The 19880-nt window shown below is 44.5% G+C and overlaps 1 protein-coding gene across 1 annotated transcript in view; it reads left to right on the top strand.

Annotated features, from left to right (window-relative positions):
- Positions 1 to 11978: 11978 nt before the first annotated feature.
- The window catches only part of sh2d3ca (SH2 domain containing 3Ca), a 123132-nt gene continuing 115230 nt past the window's right edge, over positions 11979 to 19880 (top strand). Inside the window, exons 1-5 of the mRNA XM_063209744.1 lie at positions 11979 to 12165; positions 13603 to 13909; positions 14229 to 14300; positions 15684 to 15895; positions 16993 to 17153. Of these exons, the coding sequence (XP_063065814.1) occupies positions 12010 to 12165; positions 13603 to 13909; positions 14229 to 14300; positions 15684 to 15895; positions 16993 to 17153 (908 nt within the window). The 5' untranslated portion in view covers positions 11979 to 12009. The remainder of the gene's footprint in view (positions 12166 to 13602; positions 13910 to 14228; positions 14301 to 15683; positions 15896 to 16992; positions 17154 to 19880) is intronic.

Genomic DNA, 19880 nt, shown 5'->3' with positions numbered 1-19880 from the left:
CAGGAGTAACAAAATAAACTAGACTGCCTGTGCAGTCGCCTTCGACTGCTTAAGGTATATCCCCGAAACGCGACGCTTCCAGTCCCCAATCATTCCTACCACTCCCGTCCACCTTTTCATGAACGTTTATGATAAATACAAAATATAAAATAAATATATTTAATATCTATACATAGATCAATGACGTGCATAGGCTTAAAACCAAATGACTATTGTGAAAATGAAGGAAAAAATGGGGCAAATGGTAACACTGTTTTAATGGTTCACTATTACAGTGGATATACCACATTAGGTACAGTGTAATAACCAGTGTAACAATATTTAATACCACGTCATACCAGTGTGACACCATGTACCAATTTTGTACTTATATCATGTAGGCTATTTGTGTGTAAGTGGTATAACATGGTATTGCATATTTGTACACTGGTATTACACTAGTATTACATGGTATTACATATTGTTACACTGGTTATTACATTGTACCTGGTATTGCCTATTTTTACACTGGTATTACACTAGTATTACATGGTATTAAATATTGTTACACTGGTTATTACACTGTAGGCCTACCTGATATGGTAGATTCACTGAAATGGTGAACCATTAAATTAAGGAGTTACCGGGCAAATCAATCCACCCAGTCAGAAGTTATGGGCCAAATAAAAATTCCACCATTTTGAAAGTGTTGACCTCCAAACTCGAATCAGTTCATGAACCTACCCTGCAGCATTCACACACCAAATCTGGGACAAATCCATCCACCCGGTCAGAAGTAATGGGCCAAACAAAAATTCGGCCATCTTGAAATTGTTGACCTCCAAACTCGAATCAGTTCATGAACCTACCCTAGAACATTCACACACCAAATCTGGGACAAATCCATCCACCCGGTCAGAAGTTATGGACCAAACAAAAATTCGGCCATCTTGTATTCGGCCATCTTGAAAGTGTTAACCTCCAAACTGTAATCAGTTCATGAACCCACCCTAGAGCATTCACACACCAAATCTGGGACAAATCCATCCACCCGGTCATAAGTAATGGGCCAAACAAAAATTTGGCCATCTTGAATTCGGCCATCTTGAAATTGTTGACCTCCAAACTCGAATCAGTTCATGAACCTACCCTAGAACATTCACACACCAAATCTGGGACAAATCCATCCACCCGGTCAGAAGTTATGGACCAAACAAAAATTCGGCCATCTTGAATTCGGCCATCTTGTAAGTGTTAACCTCCAAACTGTAATCAGTTCATGAACCCACCCTAGAGCATTCACACACCAAATCTGGGACAAATCCATCCACCCGTTCAGAAGTAATGGGCCAAACAAAAATTCGGCCATCTTGAATTCGGCCATCTTGAAATTGTTGACCTCCAAACCCGAATCAGTTCATGAACCTACCCTAGAACATTCACACACCAAATCTGGGACAAATCCATCCACCCGGTCAGAAGTTATGGGCCAAATAAAAATTCCACCATTTTGAAAGTGTTGACCTCCAAACTCGAATCACTTCATGAACCTACCCTGCAGCATTCACACACCAAATCTGGGACAAATCCATCCACCCGGTCAGAAGTAATGGGCCAAACAAAAATTCGGCCATCTTGAAATTGTTGACCTCCAAACTCGAATCAGTTCATGAACCTACCCTAGAACATTCACACACCAAATCTGGGACAAATCCATCCACCCGGTCAGAAGTTATGGACCAAACAAAAATTCGGCCATCTTGTATTCGGCCATCTTGAAAGTGTTAACCTCCAAACTGTAATCAGTTCATGAACCCACCCTAGAGCATTCACACACCAAATCTGGGACAAATCCATCCACCCGGTCATAAGTAATGGGCCAAACAAAAATTTGGCCATCTTGAATTCGGCCATCTTGAAATTGTTGACCTCCAAACTCGAATCAGTTCATGAACCTACCCTAGAACATTCACACACCAAATCTGGGACAAATCCATCCACCCGGTCAGAAGTTATGGACCAAACAAAAATTCGGCCATCTTGAATTCGGCCATCTTGTAAGTGTTAACCTCCAAACTGTAATCAGTTCATGAACCCACCCTAGAGCATTCACACACCAAATCTGGGACAAATCCATCCACCCGTTCAGAAGTAATGGGCCAAACAAAAATTCGGCCATCTTGAATTCGGCCATCTTGAAATTGTTGACCTCCAAACCCGAATCAGTTCATGAACCTACCCTAGAACATTCACACACCAAATCTGGGACAAATCCATCCACCCGGTCAGAAGTTATGGACCAAACAAAAATTCGGCCATCTTGAATTCGGCCATCTTGAAAGTGTTAACCTCCAAACTCTAATCAGTTCATGAACCCACACTAGAGCATTCACACACCAAATCTGGGACAAATTCATCCACCCGGTCAGAAGTAATGGGTCAAACAAAAATTCGTCCATCTTGAATTCGGCCATCTTGAAATTGTTGACCTCCAAATTCGAATCAGTTCATGAACCTGCCCTAGAGCATTCACACACCAAATCTGGGACAAATCCAAACATCCGTTCAAAAGTTATCGCGTTAACACGAAAGACCTTACGCGGCGGCGGACGCGGCGGCGGCGGCGGCGGCGGTGCACGCAAAGGTGCACGCAAAACCATTACATCCCCGACGCTCCGCGTTTCGGGGATATAATTACTGTATGTACACAGTGACAAATAAACACTCACATCTCTCTTGCGCGTGCACGCTCTCTCTCCCTCCCTCCCTCTCTCTCTCTCCCTCCCTCCCTCCCTCCCTCCCTCTCTCTCTCTCTCTCTCTCTCTCTCTCTCTCTCTCTCCTTCTCCCTCTCTCGTTGGGCAACCCAGTACAGTGTGATACATCTCAGACACCATGTACAACACCAGGTATACCAGCAGTGTGTGTGTGTGTGTGTGTGTGTGTGTGTGTGTGTGTGGGAGGGAAATTTGACCAAAAATATTGAAATGTGTTTCCTGTCGTGTTTAGTATTTCCCCTATTGGACCTTTAAATATACTTCCCCTGTTTGGGGTGTGTGTGTGTGTGTGTGTGTGTGTGTCTGTGCATTTTGGGAGAATATTTGTATATATTCACAGTACAACAGTTGAGGCCAATTTAAAATAAATACAGTATGTTATTATAAATAAATACAGTATGTTATTATAGATAAATGTAAATGTAATAAATGTAGGTCCCTGCCATGGAATAGCGCGCGATAGACAGATGCCAGTGAAGTGAGCTATTGCACCAAAGGGACCGGCTGTTATTGTGCTTATTACATGGTACTTGGTAAGCGAATTCTTGCCATCACGCACACACACACATACACACACACACACACTCCACTTTCTTAATCTGGACAGATGATTGTCTAATTCAGGGGTTCTGAAAAATCAGGAAGGCAGAACGCCGAAACGCGTCTGTGTAATAATAAAGAACCTATACATGATGTGACCTTTTCTCATTTTTCAGTTTTACAATAACTGAAAAGAGGGTGAAGCCTGCTCCAACCTTTATGAACTAATTCAGGGGTTCCCAAACTTGACAAGGTCCCCCATATACCGCAAGATTCCAGCCAAGACCCCCTATATACCAGTAGATTCCAGCCAAGGCCCCCCATATACTACTAGATTCCAGCCAAGGCCCCCCATATACCAGTAGATTCCAGCCAAGGCCCCCCATATACCACTAGATTCCAGCCAAGGCCCCCCATATACCGCTAGATTCCAGCCAAGGCCCCCCATATACCGCTAAATTCCAGCCAAGGCCCCCCATATACCGCTAAATTCCAGCCAAGGCCCCCCATATACCAGTAGATTCCAGTCAAGGCCCCCCATATACCAGCAGATTCCAGCCAAGGCCGCCTTACATGGGTTGTGCCACACTGTTTTTTCTATTCACCCCCTTTCACAACCATAGTCTAGGTCTGTAAGTCAGTACCCCACAGGGATATAGGAAATAGCAATAGCCGAATAGTAGTTTTAGGTCAGTGGTTCCTAACCTATGGGTCGGGACCCACCTTATGGGTTGCCAAAGATCCACAGGGGGTTGCGGAGACCTCTTGATTTTAAGGGGTTTCATTATTTAACGAATTGAGGAATAAAATAGGCCTAACTAAAACTAGTTTTCGCAGGAAACAGAGGGCATCTTGTGACTCCGTCCCATGCGGGTGCTCGCGTGGTTGGGTCACCAAAGCTTACAATAGTAAAAACATGGGTCCGTTAAGAAAAAGGTTGGGAACCACTGTTTTAGGAGATGTATTATGACGATGCAGTTCTTAACCAATGGGAGTATTGTTTAGCTTTTCTTTTAATTAATTTTGGTGTACATTGGTTATTCAATTTATTCAATAATTTTATCCCCGAAACGCGGAGCGTCGGGGATGTAATGGTTTTGCGTGCACCGCCGCCGCCGCCGCCGCCGCCGCCACGTCCGCCGCCGCGTAAGGTCTTTCGTGTTAACGCGATAACTTTTGAACGGATGTTTGGATTTGTCCCAGATTTGGTGTGTGAATGCTCTAGGGCAGGTTCATGAACTGATTCGAATTTGGAGGTCAACAATTTCAAGATGGCCGAATTCAAGATGGCCGAATTTTTGTTTGACCCATTACTTCTGACCGGGTGGATGAATTTGTCCCAGATTTGGTGTGTGAATGCTCTAGTGTGGGTTCATGAACTGATTAGAGTTTGGAGGTTAACACTTTCAAGATGGCCGAATTCAAGATGGCCGAATTTTTGTTTGGTCCATAACTTCTGACCGGGTGGATGGATTTGTCCCAGATTTGGTGTGTGAATGTTCTAGGGTAGGTTCATGAACTGATTCGGGTTTGGAGGTCAACAATTTCAAGATGGCCGAATTCAAGATGGCCGAATTTTTGTTTGGCCCATTACTTCTGAACGGGTGGATGGATTTGTCCCAGATTTGGTGTGTGAATGCTCTAGGGTGGGTTCATGAACTGATTACAGTTTGGAGGTTAACACTTACAAGATGGCCGAATTCAAGATGGCCGAATTTTTGTTTGGTCCATAACTTCTGACCGGGTGGATGGATTTGTCCCAGATTTGGTGTGTGAATGTTCTAGGGTAGGTTCATGAACTGATTCGAGTTTGGAGGTCAACAATTTCAAGATGGCCGAATTCAAGATGGCCAAATTTTTGTTTGGCCCATTACTTATGACCGGGTGGATGGATTTGTCCCAGATTTGGTGTGTGAATGCTCTAGGGTGGGTTCATGAACTGATTACAGTTTGGAGGTTAACACTTTCAAGATGGCCGAATACAAGATGGCCGAATTTTTGTTTGGTCCATAACTTCTGACCGGGTGGATGGATTTGTCCCAGATTTGGTGTGTGAATGTTCTAGGGTAGGTTCATGAACTGATTCGAGTTTGGAGGTCAACACTTTCAAAATGGTGGAATTTTTATTTGGCCCATAACTTCTGACCGGGTGGATGGATTTGTCCCAGATTTGGTGTGTGAATGTTCTAGGGTAGGTTCATGAACTGATTCGGGTTTGGAGGTCAACAATTTCAAGATGGCCGAATTCAAGATGGCCGAATTTTTGTTTGGCCCATTACTTCTGAACGGGTGGATGGATTTGTCCCAGATTTGGTGTGTGAATGCTCTAGGGTGGGTTCATGAACTGATTACAGTTTGGAGGTTAACACTTACAAGATGGCCGAATTCAAGATGGCCGAATTTTTGTTTGGTCCATAACTTCTGACCGGGTGGATGGATTTGTCCCAGATTTGGTGTGTGAATGTTCTAGGGTAGGTTCATGAACTGATTCGAGTTTGGAGGTCAACAATTTCAAGATGGCCGAATTCAAGATGGCCAAATTTTTGTTTGGCCCATTACTTATGACCGGGTGGATGGATTTGTCCCAGATTTGGTGTGTGAATGCTCTAGGGTGGGTTCATGAACTGATTACAGTTTGGAGGTTAACACTTTCAAGATGGCCGAATACAAGATGGCCGAATTTTTGTTTGGTCCATAACTTCTGACCGGGTGGATGGATTTGTCCCAGATTTGGTGTGTGAATGTTCTAGGGTAGGTTCATGAACTGATTCGAGTTTGGAGGTCAACAATTTCAAGATGGCCGAATTTTTGTTTGGCCCATTACTTCTGACCGGGTGGATGGATTTGTCCCAGATTTGGTGTGTGAATGCTGCAGGGTAGGTTCATGAACTGATTCGAGTTTGGAGGTCAACACTTTCAAAATGGTGGAATTTTTATTTGGCCCATAACTTCTGACTGGGTGGATTGATTTGCCCGGTAACTCCTTAATTTAATGGTTCACCATTTCAGTGAATCTACCATATCAGGTAGGCCTACAGTGTAATAACCAGTGTAACAATATTTAATACCATGTAATACTAGTGTAATACCAGTGTAAAAATAGGCAATACCAGGTACAGTGTAATAACCAGTGTAACAATATGTAATACCATGTAATACTAGTGTAATACCAGTGTACAAATATGCAATACCATGTTATACCACTTACACACAAATAGCCTACATGATATAAGTACAAAATTGGTACATGGTGTCACACTGGTATGACGTGGTATTAAATATTGTTACACTGGTTATTACACTGTACCTAATGTGGTATATCCACTGTAATAGTGAACCATTAAAACAGTGTTACCATTTGCCCCATTTTTTCCTTCATTTTCACAATAGTCATTTGGTTTTAAGCCTATGCACGTCATTGATCTATGTATAGATATTAAATATATTTATTTTATATTTTGTATTTATCATAAACGTTCATGAAAAGGTGGACGGGAGTGGTAGGAATGATTGGGGACTGGAAGCGTCGCGTTTCGGGGATATACCTTAAGCAGTCGAAGGCGACTGCACAGGCAGTCTAGTTTAAAATGTATTCAGATGATTTTTCACATTTTAACATGTTGTCATAGCCATAACAGGAATATTTATGTTGGTGTGTGTGGTATACTGTATTTATTTTGGTGTATGAGGTATACTCTATTTTGGTGTATGAGGTATACTATATACTATATGTATACTATATACTGAGGTATATATATATTTTGGTTTAGTCATGTACACAATACAAGTAATGTTTAGAGTTGTCAACATTGTCTGCTTAATATGAATACCTATGATTGTGTTTTACTATTTTTAAAAAAAAGTTTGTCTGTACTTCCACACATTACATCAAAATGTTAAAAAAGAGAGTTTATTGGGCAGGCTGTCAAGTGAATGAATTCAAGACAACATGTGCATGCATGGTCACGGTTTATTTATATTTCAATTATTTATTGACACAATGTCATGTATCAATTGGACCACAGAACTGGAATTCCTCTGATATGCATTTACAAACCAACTTGAACCACTTACATGAATTAACATTTTAAACACGGTTTAGTTAAAATTACTTATATTCAGTATTTTTTGTGACAAGTGCAATTTCAATGATTCTAGTTTTATCATGAGAAATGTCTAAACCTAAAAAAAAACACTTTCAGCCTTTACAGTGTTTTATTATCATAGATCTTATTTGATCAATGGACAATCAATTATTTATCATGATTTTCAAACAGTACCATTTTTTTTATCAGATCACTTATTTTACCATTGTGTTAAACACTTCAAAGGGAAAACAGCAGGAACCCACTAAAGTTGGTGAAGTGGTAACTGTTACCATCATCAAAGACCCTGCTGCCACTGTGGAGTTGCAGGTTAACCGTGTCTCCCTCCTCCAGCTGCAGAGTCAGGCCATTGTAACCATGGATACGGCTTCCGTTATCCTCGTATGCAAGGCTAACCATGACCTTCTCCCCATTCAGAAGTGTGCTGATGTCCAGGCGGCCTGATCTAAATGCGTCCATGACAGTGTACCTAAAGTAGTAAACCCCCTTTACAGGGGCTGTGAAGACACCTGTCTGACTATTGTAGCCCTCTCCCACATTTGTAACAACATCACTGAAAACCAGATTCACAGGATCATTTACAGCCTCTATGAATCCTGTGTTAGTCAGTAGTCCTGCTGTGAATGCCACTTTGGGTGCACCTGTGATTTTGCTATTCAGAGTTTCCACCTCAGCCTCAGTGTCCGCCAGCCTGGTCTTCACTGCTGTCAGCTCTGTCGTCTGTGCTGCGTTGTCCATCTTCAGCTCCTCCACTGTAGTCTTCAGCTCCTCCACTGTAGTCTCGCCAGCAGCTCCTGTGCGTCATTCTGCCTCTCCAGAGCCGCCACCTTGGTCTCGCTGGTCTTCAGTCTGTCTTCAACGGCTGTCAGCTCCGTCTCTTGGTCTGCGTTTTCTGTCTCCAGAGCCGCCACCTTGGTGAAACAGAACAAACATGACCTAAACCACTGTTGGGAAAGTTACTCAAAAACTGTAATGCACTACTTATTACATGTTACTGTCATTTAAAAGTAATGCCTTACATTACAACATCACTTTTTTTTAAAAATAAGGCATTACACTACTTTTGCATTACTTTTAGTTACTTTAGCCAAAATGACTGGAAATAAGGATTTGGCAATCTACAGTGCAAATCTATGAGGTGGCATGACTTTCACCTGCCATCCACAAGTCGTTTTGGAAGCCTGCAGACTGAAAACCAACATTTTCAGGAATTGCATCTTACCCACATACAATAAGGCCTAAGAAAAATAAAAGTTTGGTTCCGGTTGGTTGTCAGGTTTGGTCATCGTCCGGTCAGATTTTTTTTTAAATTTCCAATTTTGTTTATGTCCGACCCCCCACATGAGCCAGATTTTGTCATAAACGTTGTTGAACAATGCCAAGGACGATAGTGGAGTTGAGGCTTGATAAGTACAGCTGAAGCTACAATGAAATATAATAAGCATTAGGCCTAATATGAGTCAAGAGGCCTATAATATTTTATTTCAAATTGATTTATTTCAATTTTAGTGATGTTTAGTTGAACAAAAGTGAGGGGGGTGCAACGTACTCATCCCCCCCCCGTCGGATAGCCTACCCTGCCGTGTCCCTGTCTCGTGCGAATGGGATGCATCCCCTCCTTTCCTGACTAATTTGGTGGTGCTATGGCACCTCTTCAAATCGTCAAATTGTTTGTAGGCTACTGTTTTTCGACGTGGAAAGCGGTTTGGGTTTCAAGTACAGTGTGCATTTAACTTAAATGTTCTTGGCGTCCTTATTTTCAATGGAGTCAAAGTAGTGGGCATATACCCATCTTGAAAACGAGCAAGCTGGATCTTCTGGATCGGTCATCCTTTGTCAGCCTGCCATTTCGAGAGACGAAGCGTGAAAGAGGAAGCAATGTTCTGCGTGAAACTTTAAAATCTCTGCGCGGATGTAGGCTATCGTAGGCAATAGCTGATCTCGCGGTGATCCGCGAACATTGTATAAAGAAAACAAAATACCCACACAAAATGTAGGTGAAAAAAAATGTGTTGTAATGTGCAAGTTACTTGCATTGTAACAAGGACATATTACCGATTTTTTCCCCTGTAATCAGTTACATTACTGCGTTACTCAAAAAGGTAATGCATTACAGTAATTAGTTACTTTTGTAACGAGTTACTCCCAACACTGCCTAAACATATCTAAAACAAAAATCATTTTATTTGAATCAAATTATTAATGAAAAGATGACCCAGTGATTCAGCTCTCTACCTTAGCCAGCAGTCTCTCTTCAACAGCTGCATCCTCCACCTTCACAGCTGTCAGCTCTGTCTGTTGGTCTGCAGTCACCTGCTCCAGAGCCGCCACCTTGGTCAAACAGAACAAACATGTCTTTAACATATCTAAATCATGTGACTTAATGTCTTTTGTTTATATGTACCTACTGTAATGTGTTGATTATTTTGTTTAATCATTTATAATTTTTAATGGCATAACTGTTTTTTAATTGAATATGTGGGCTCCAGGAGGAATTGCTGTGGCATCTCCACAGCTAATGGGGAGCAAACAAATAAACAAATAATAAAATAAACCTTGGTCTCGCTGGTCACCAGTCTGTCCCTCACAGCTGTCAGCTCCGTCTCTTGGTCTGCGTTCTCCGTCTCCAGAGCCGCCACCTTGGTGAAACAGAAAAAACATGCCCTAAATATATCTAAAATAAAAAGCATTTTATTTGGATCAAATTATTCCTTTAAAGATGACCTAGTGATTCAGCTCTCTACCTTAGCCAGCAGACTTGCGTTCTCCGTCTCCAGAGCTGCTACCTTGGTGACCGTTACATCCAGGTCCTCATTAGTGAACTTAAGACTGACGCTCAGCTGTGACACCAGGTCTCGGAGTTCCTTCAGCTCAGCAGAGACGTCCAGCTGGGTAGAGACTTCAGCAGCAGCAGCAGCCCCAGTGCCCTGGTTCTCTAGCTGGACTTCAGCCTGGGTGCTGCGAGTCAGAACTCCACACATGGAGAACAGCAGCAGAAGCAGCAGGGAGATAGCAGACCTCATCTTCGTAGTTCTACAAGCTAGACACTACCACTCCTGAGGCACCTGTTTTATATGCTTTCATGGGCAGGGCTGGACTGGTAATCTGGCATACTGGGCATTTTCCCGGTGGGCCGTGGGCTGACAGTCCTCGGGCTGACGCTTGGGATTTTTATTTATTTATTTATTTTTCTTACTTAGAGACCGGCCCACAATTCAGATGAGCCAGCCCATTGGTCTATGCCAAAAATGCCCAAAAATGCCTTTACAGTCCAGCCCAGGCCTGTTCCTGGGTCATTACATAACCTCCGTTAGCGGACTTGAAGCCAGTGGGCTGTGTTTGTGTATGGCATACCACGTGAGTCTGATAAATGTTTTTTTTATAAACTGTAGATGTTGTGGGAAAATGCAAACCTGTCGTCTGTCATCAAGGACACTGGATTACGGGGCAGGTGTCGTTACTCTGCCCTGTGTTGCTTGATCGAGGTAGCAGGTCGTTTTAAAAACATAGCACCACACTAGCCAGGCCGTGCCCTCCTAGTGACGCAACAGCTTCAGCATTGCTACCAGTCAGGTCAAGAGTCAATGCAAGTACTTTCTGAGTTCTAATGAAGACTAAAAGACAAAAAACCCTGTGTGTGCGTGCGTGTGTCTGTGTGTGTGAGAGTGCGTGTGTGTGCATGTGTATGTGTGAGTGTATAGGCTTCAAGTGGTTTGGCAGCCTGACCAACCTCTCCTGCCTAACCCTAAAACCCTGTGTGTGTGTGTGTGTGTGTGTGTGTGTGTGTGTAGGCTTCAAGTGGTTTGGCAGCCTGACCAACCTCTCCTTCCTAACCCTAAAACCCTGTGTGTGTGTGTGTGTGTGTGTGTGTGTGTGTGTGTGTGTGTGTGTGTGTGTAGGCTTCAAGTGGTTCGGCAGCCTGACCAATGTCTCCTCCCTAACCCTAAAACCCTGTGTGTGTGTGTGTGTGTGTGTGTGTGTGTGTGTGTAGGCTTCAAGTGGTTTGGCAGCCTGACCAATCTCTCCTTCCGCCGCTCCTCCTCTGACAAGCTCACCAAGGGGGCGGCGCCCAGAGACGGGGCGGGGCTAGCAGAGGAAGAGGACGTGTTTGGAGGCGTGGCCAGGCAAGTCAATTTTATTTGTATAGCTCATTTCCTACATAAGTGCAATTCAATGTACTTTACAGAAAAGTAAGATAAAATAATGTATGAAATGAAATATAAAAAAATAAAAATTACATGTTCAAAAAAGACAGAAGGAAAAAAATCCTTGGTCCAGGCACTTCAGTTGGTTAATGTAAAAAAACAAACTTTATTTAAGGGGCAAATGCATTAAAAAACACCATTTCGGCGCTGTGGCCTTCGTCAGCGTGTTTTTTAATGCATTTGCCCCTTAAATAAAGTTTGTTTTTTTACTACATTAACCAACTGAAGTGCCTGGACCAAGGATTTTTTTCCTTCTGTCTTTTTTGGACATTGAATCCCTTCCAAGAGCACCAGTTGGTTTTGAGGGACACTTGTAGCGCTCTACCAACTCTTTTGATAAAAATTACATTCTTGGGGGTGTGGTCAGCAGCGACGGCCCAGTGGCGGCGACGGCGGTGGATGACATGGGCGTGCGGTCGCGACTGCCGAGCTACGTACGCTCCAGCGACATGTACAGCCACACCGGCACCATGCCACGCAAGAAGGACAAAGACAAGGTCAAGGTCAAGGACAAGGACAAAGAAAAAGACAAAGACAGCAAAGACAAGGACAAAGAGAAGGTACTGTTTTTTTTCTTGGCATTTATATGTACGTAGATGTGAGAAATGTGTCTCAAGTGCCTAGCCTGGTTCTCACCGACGGTGCGTGCGTGTAGCACTGCTGTTAGCATGCTCTTCTCGAGTCAGAAAATAAATTGTGCATTTATTGCAATCACCACCAACAAATTCCTCCAAAAACGTTTTCTGTTCATCTCTAAAGAGTCAATATAGTCTATAATCTGTCCTGTGACTCATCAATGCGAGCTGTCGTTGATATTTAAGCAGTAAATGCTCCGTTTATTTTCTACTCGAGAAGAGCATGTCAATGGCAGCGCAACCAGACAGTAGTGTGTGTAGCTCCGCTCCAACAGGGGGCTCCGGAGCTACACACACGCACCGTCGGTGAGAACCAGGCTATCAAGTGCCAAGGTCAAATCCAAGGTCAAAGTCAAAGCCAAGGTCAAATCCAAATCTGCAGGATACAGTACATGTCATGTGCGTATGCACATTTCGTGCATGAACGCGTTGCCATGCGAATTTCATGTCCATTTTGCACACGGTAGAACACCAGTCACAAAGTACGCAGATATTGCCAATCAATCGATCATCCGAACTTCTATGTTGAGTTCGTGGTTGAGTCAAACAATGGTGGAAAACATCAATGAGAGCCTCGTTGGCTATATGCCCCCTAGGTGATACCTCCAGTGTCCTGCGAAGTGCTCCGGTCGTACTGAAGCAAGTATGTGTACTCAGTCGCACGCGGTTGCATGATTAGTTTTAGGCACACAGCAAACATGTCCTCGGCCTAACCTGGTATTGGAATTGGAAGGTCATAGGATCAAATCCCATACCATCTATGGCTGAAGTGCCCTGGAGTAGTGCTTCTCAACGGGGGCTCTACAGCCCCCCCAGGAGGCGTTAGGGAGCCCTAGGGGGGCGTTGTGAAGCATACAGCTGCGGGGCGAGGGGCGGGGGGGTCAGTTGCCATTGGGGGGCATTAGTGTAGCTCCAGGAACTGTAACCAACGCCTAAATAACTGAAAATCACTTTGGATCAAAGTGTCAGCTAAGTGCAATATAATGTACCGTGAGAACATGTCTGTTATTTTTCCCTACATCTATGCTCTACTACTCTTCTCTACTCTACTGTACTCTACACTACACTACTGTACTACTCCACTCTGCTGTACTCTACTCCTCCACTCTACCATATTCTGCGCTACTCTACTACTCCACTGTACTGTACTCTACTACTCTACTCTGCTGTGCTCTAATCTACACTACTATACTGTACTACTACTCCACTCTACTCTACTCTACTCTACTCTACTTTACTACTCTACTCTAGTATACTCTACTGTACTACTCTACTCTACTCTATTCTACTGTACTCTTCTCTACTCAACTCTACTCTACTCTACTCAACTGTACTGTATTCAACTCTGCTCTTCTCTACCAGGAGCGGGGGAGCAAGTCGGTGTGGAAGGGGGGGCGTGCCGGGTCCAGATCTGGGCCGGGTCTGGGCCGCAGCCAGAGCATGAGGCCGGTAGACCACGTGATCGACTCCCCGTTGCTAAGCGCCCTCTCCAGCCAGAGACGTCCGACGCTGACGCAGACGCAGACGCAACCGCAGGGTGCACCTGAGCCTCCGGCCACTGGGGGGAGCTGTGCTGAGGTGCAGGAGGGCAGAGGGGGCAGCAGCAGCAACACTGATAGGCCTCTCCCTGCTACACCACATGCTGCTCCATCACCACCCACAGCTGACGGTGTGTGTGTGTGTGTGTGTGTGTGTGTGTGTGTGTGTGTGTGTGTGTGTGTGTGTGTGTGTGTGTGTGTGTGTGTGTGTGTGAGTGATCTCCCAATGGCTGAATGTGTTAAAATGTGTGCGATAATGTGTGTAATGTCTTATGTGCCGTGTATTTATGTAATTTATGCTAACTGGACACCTCAATTTCCTCTGGGATTTGTAAAAGTTGCTCTACTCTACTCTGCTCTGCTCTCATCTACTCTACTATACTACCCTACTCTTCTCTACTGTACCCTACTCTACTCTACCCTACTCTACTTTACTCTACTCGACTCCAGTCTCGTCACCTGTACCTGTTAGCCCTACTACACCTGCCTCTTCTCCTGATACAACCCTCTCATCTGCTCAAGGTGAGTTATCTTCTCCCTATCAAACTTTCCTCTTACTAAAATATTGTATTGTCCTTCTCTCTCCTCTTTCATTCCTCTCAAGTACATTGAATAACAGTTATGTACTGTATCATGATGTGCTATATTGCTATTGCTACCCAGACCAGTGATGGGAAAAATGGATTCATTAGTTACAATCTAGGGCCATACATTCCAAATGACTTTCTTTTACTCATCTAATTCTATCAGGTGATCATTCAATCAGCCAATTACCTGGCCGAATTGCGTTAGCCTACCTAGTAACCAGCCAATTACCTGGCCTGAATGCCACATTTCCTCCGTGTCATTGTCAACATGGCCGCCATCAGAGCCATACAGAGGGGAGAGTTACGCGATTGGAGGACCAGGAATTAAATTGCAGCCCCGCCTTTCAACGAGATAAGGTCGTGCCTAAAGCGGCTGTCTTCCCATAGACTCAACATAGAACCACCACATTAACAGCCAAAAATAAGGACTAACGAACTATACTGCGGGGTAATCACCATAAATATGTAAACTATCAACTGTCAACGGTTTTACCATCTGTGATGTTTATCTGAAGTTATTACTACGAACAGCAAGTCTTGTCATATTCCCTGCATTGCATCGCATTGCATTTGCTGTGTACTACGCCCACTACTAGGCACTAACATTCGCAACGCTGAGCAGTACTGAGAAGCTAAAACAGCTAATTTTGCTAATGAGGAAATCGGCCCTAGCACACAGCGGAGATTGCCTGACTCTGTCCTCTGTATGGCTCTGGCCGCCATTTAGTGCGTGCAGTGTCCATCATTCAAGCACTGCATTTTTCCACCATTGTTAGGGGATCATCCTGGCACTTTCAGTGCACTGCCACAACTGAAATGTTCAGCGAGAGCTCCCTAGGCACTGAAAAACAGTGCCCGAAGTGCACAAGTGCGGCATTTGAGACACAGCCAATGACATGGAGGAAATGTGGCATTCAGTTCAGTAGAAGAGTTTGGTCAACAGTCTCCTAATTCTGTAAGTAATGTTGATGGGACACCAACTTTTTCATGCCAACCAAAGTATTGTATGTGTGATTGTTGTACTTTGGGGTGAAGGACATGGAAATACAAGCACCAGACGCTGTGCATTGTAAACAGTAGCCAACTCATATTTTGGCGAGCTAATGCCATGCTCAGCCGTCACTTCCAGCGAGGGCACAGTGCATAGTGGTCAAATTTTTCCACGACACTATGCACTAAAGACCCCAGTGCACTGTGCGCACTGTGCACTGACTGTCAGTGCACTGACAAAAGTGCGTCATTTGAGACATAGCCATAGCTTCTCCATGTGCTATCCCACTGACCATGTCCCCCACCCCTCACCTACTCCCACCCCCAGCACCTGCCCCTGATCCTGGGGACGCGGCAGAGGCAGAGCAGCCCGTAGCGAGCCCCAGCAAAGCAGCCCTGGATGAGAGTGCTGCAGCTGGAGAAACAGCGGCCCCCGGTGGAGGTTCAGTGCAAACGCAGCCCGATTTATCAGCAGCAGCCTCTGTGTCCACAACGGCCCTCACACAGCAGAGGACAGGCACCTTGAAGCCACCATGCCAGGTAATACTGCCCACAAAAAGGAGACAATCTGCACACTTTGAGTCTTTTGTGCAAAGAAGCTTAAAGGGGGATTCATACTTGTCGTGACTGGCGCTAGCCTCTTTCATACTTCACTCGCGACCTCACTCGCGCCGTCACGTGACCCAAAATGACGTCACACGCCGTGGCGCGAGCTGCCGTGTCGCGACGTCGTGCACCCCACATTTTTTGTAACTTGTCGTGCGCCACCAGCGACCACGCAGGTAGGCAGACAAAGCAGGAGTTGCGAAGAGAGGCTACAACTACTGTAGGCTACTACAGAATGGATCCTGTATCATTTTGAGGATAATAAAATGTCCTAGAGAGTTATTTTATCTTCTCTCTTAAATGTTGTTCAGTGAAACAATTGTTTACTTTGTTCAGAAGCACGTTGTGTTCGGCGATCTATTTATAAATTCTGCCGCCAGAACAATGCTCTCACATGGTCTTGGAATGATCTGGCAATGTAGGCTACAACAAAAAATATGTTTCAATGTGGTAAGTCACAAGTCAGACGTTCAGTAGCCCTACAGCAGCCGTGTTTGGCTTTCTATTTTATACATCCGTAGAACTCACGCTGCGAGTTGCGAAAAATACTGCCGTTTCTCTCATGAACAGCAGAGGGCACTTCCGACAATGCGAGCGAAAGCGCTTTTGAAGTATAAATAGTCTGTCGCAAGTGATGACGTCATTAATGGTTCTCGCGCCACACGCGCCAAAGTGCGCACGTGAAGTATGCAGAGCCCTTTACTTGACTTGCAAGCAAAGGACCGAAAGCTTGCAAGTCAAGTAAAGCTTCTTTGCACAAAAAAAGACCTGAGGTGTGCGGATTGTCTTCTTTTTATACAGAAATTTCTACTGAATCCTGCACCTTCTAAACAGATGAGTGGTGGCCTATCACAACTTTAGTACTGCCCATTAACAAATCCCTTTTTTCCTCTACGTCTCCTCCTCATTACCTGCTCACAGAAGAGAGAGAGAGATTTGGGAGAGAGAGGAGAGAGAGGAGAGAGAGGCGTCACTCTCTCTCCCTCTCTCTTTCTCTAACCATCTCTCTCTCTCTTTCAAAAATAACTCAGGTCGTACTGCCAATGAAGAGGAGAAGGAGAGAGGAAGAGAAGAGAGAGGAGGAGAGAAGAGAGGAGGAGAAGAGGAGCAGTCCAGAGGAGCGGAGGAGAGGAGCAGAGGAGCTGCAGCCTGCACCACCACACTCTCAACAGCAGGAGGAGACAGACAACAGGTGTGTGTCGTTCAGTGTCGTCAACCTAGTGTGTGTGTGTGTGTGTGTGTGTGTGTGTGTGTGTGTGTGTGTGTGTGTGTGTGTGTGTGTGTGAGAGAGAGCATGAATGTGTTTGTATGTTGTATTGATGTGTATGATCAGGCCTGTCAACAGAGGTGGACAACGGGGTATGTTGTCCTGGGCCCAGCGAGATAGGGGGCCCAGAATTGGGTTCCCATTACATTGTATGTATTGGATAGGGGTCCCTTTCAGATGGCTTTGTCCTGGGCCAGCGAAAGCTGTCAGCGGCCCTGCGTATGATAAATGAAGAATCAAAAGACACAAACGCACACCAATGCCCAACTAACACACTGAAGGTGGTAGCAACTAGGTGTCTGTTGTCAAGGAGGCCTAGTGAAGGTGGTAGCAACTACGGAAGGTGTTTGTTGTCAAGGTGGGTGCCTTTGGCTGTAAAGTGCCTGGGAAAACCCTGGCAGTGTGTCATGTGTAAGATCATTACCAATTCATTAGTCCACACACCATGTGGGGTCATTGAGGCACAGCGAGCGAAGGAGAGGAATGGGCATCTCTAGAATGTGACAGTTGTTTTCACACCTTATTCCTTTCAGCCATTTAAGCGAACTCAGGCCTGTGACTCGGCATTTTCTGTGATGAATGCTCCAAAGTCCTGTCAAGTTACAGTAAACTTGTGACTAGGGCTGACTGAGCTCTAGGGCAGTGGTTCTCAACCAGGGTGCCGGGGCACCCTTGGGTGCCGCAGGTCCCCCTCAGGGGTGCCACGGAAACGTGGCTGATAAATAAATTGTCATTTAATACATATTTGTCTAAATTAATAAAGTATTGCCTTGTCAGTGTAGTCCTTCATCTGCCATTTACACACCATAAAGTAAATGTGTTACCCAGTAAGCTGCAACTTCGAACGTAGGTTGTGTGACGTCTCCATATGTGTTACTTTTCTAAGCTTTTGTGGTATCCGATGCGATGCCATGTTACAGCTTATTGCTTTGGGGTGACTTGAACATTTTCAGTAATTGAAAGGGTGCCTCGCCTAAAAAAAGGTTGAGAAACACTGTTCTAGGGGACCTGGTGTGATAAAAAGAGTACTGGCACACCATAAATAAATGTCAGCCTAACAGGACCAGAAAGAGCAGCTGGTACTTTTTGTAATACACTCACAATATGAACAAACACAGAACTGAGTCCTTTTACTGTCACTTTTTGATCCACATTAAAGGACTGAGTTTGGTTCACTAAAAGGGTGTGGAGAAATGTTTAGTTTCATCTTAGTTTTCTTAATCTTCTACTATTCTTATATTATATTCTCATTTTATTCTCATGATTTGGCTGGGGAAGTCCCCATATAGTGACATATTCTTGTGTGTAAGCTTTTCTGTAATGGGTCACGGGACACTCAACATTATTGGAAACATGTGCATCTACTTGGTGTGGCTGCTGAACAACAAATATGAAATTGCATATGCTGGACAACAAGACAATGGACAGTGGGCATCTGGCCATGCGGGACCCCACGTGCACAGAAGAAGCTGACGACATGGACTGGGAGAGGGAAATGGTTAAATAGGGTTGCCTTTTGTATCCCCTTCAGAACTTGCTGGGTGGAATACTTCCTGTCTCCACGCAGTAACTTCTCCGGCCGTTAACAATAAAATCTGCAGTGCTTACCATCTGAGTTGCTTGTCTGCCGATATTAAAATTATTACTACAAGGGTTTTTCAGAAGCCCCATTTTCCAAGTACTCATTCTAAACCTTTCCATCATGGCCACAGCGCGTGTTGTTTTCCAATGGCCATCTATCGGTAATGGAAATGTTTTACAAGTTTCTGGGAGAAAATAACAATATGCTGGAATAGGGAAATTTTTAGCCGCAATTACTGCATTACTGTACTTTGGTCATACTAGTAAATATTAGCTTATTATTTAGTAAATGTTCATGAAAAGATCAAATTTGGCCATAGGCAACACAGTGTCAATGAGCAGCATAGTTGCAATACCTACTCTGGCCACCATCCTCCTACACAATGCACCTTTCATGAACTCATTGAGAAAATATTTAGAAATGTTTGTTAATGGGTAAGAACCAAACTACAACTGCACAGTGGGGAGGGAAGCGACTTCTACTGGATGAGTTTTGCGCGTGCATGCCTGCCGAATACTTCTCCAGTGGTTTCATGCCTTCTGGTCTTTTGAGGACAATCTCCCAGGACTGATGCGACTGTGTCAACTGTGTAACATAGTATTTGTTAGTCATTTACAAACATTTGTAAAACTTCTGTTGATAATTAGTTCATTGGACTACTCATAAAACGTTGTAGGTGTAGTTATTCTAAAGTGTTACCTGTAAGGTGGTGCATATTTTTGACAGTTCAAATATGAGTGATGAGATGATGGCAGAGTGCGATGGGGGGGGGGGGGGGGTTAAAAAAGGCGCACTATGTAGACCTCCTTGCGCACATACATAGCCTACCAGCACACAGTAGCAGTAGGATGTTGACGGGGCAACCTGTGAGTCAGGAGGACTGACATCATCTTTGGCTCGCGCGCTGAATACTTCGAGTGGCTCGTGAGGAGAGCCGTTGCAGGGGAGCAGCCTGTCTGAAGGCGCGCGTGGACTGGACCATGCAGCTTGCGGTGACCTCATCTTAATCAAAGCCTCGAGGCAACGGACGCAGCTGGACTGTGAACAAGTTAGCACAGAGAGCGCAACGG

Source organism: Engraulis encrasicolus, chromosome 11 (genome assembly GCF_034702125.1).
Source record: "Engraulis encrasicolus isolate BLACKSEA-1 chromosome 11, IST_EnEncr_1.0, whole genome shotgun sequence".
In the NCBI taxonomy this organism is placed as follows: domain Eukaryota; kingdom Metazoa; phylum Chordata; class Actinopteri; order Clupeiformes; family Engraulidae; genus Engraulis; species Engraulis encrasicolus.
This window is presented reverse-complemented; position numbering and strand designations above follow the sequence as displayed.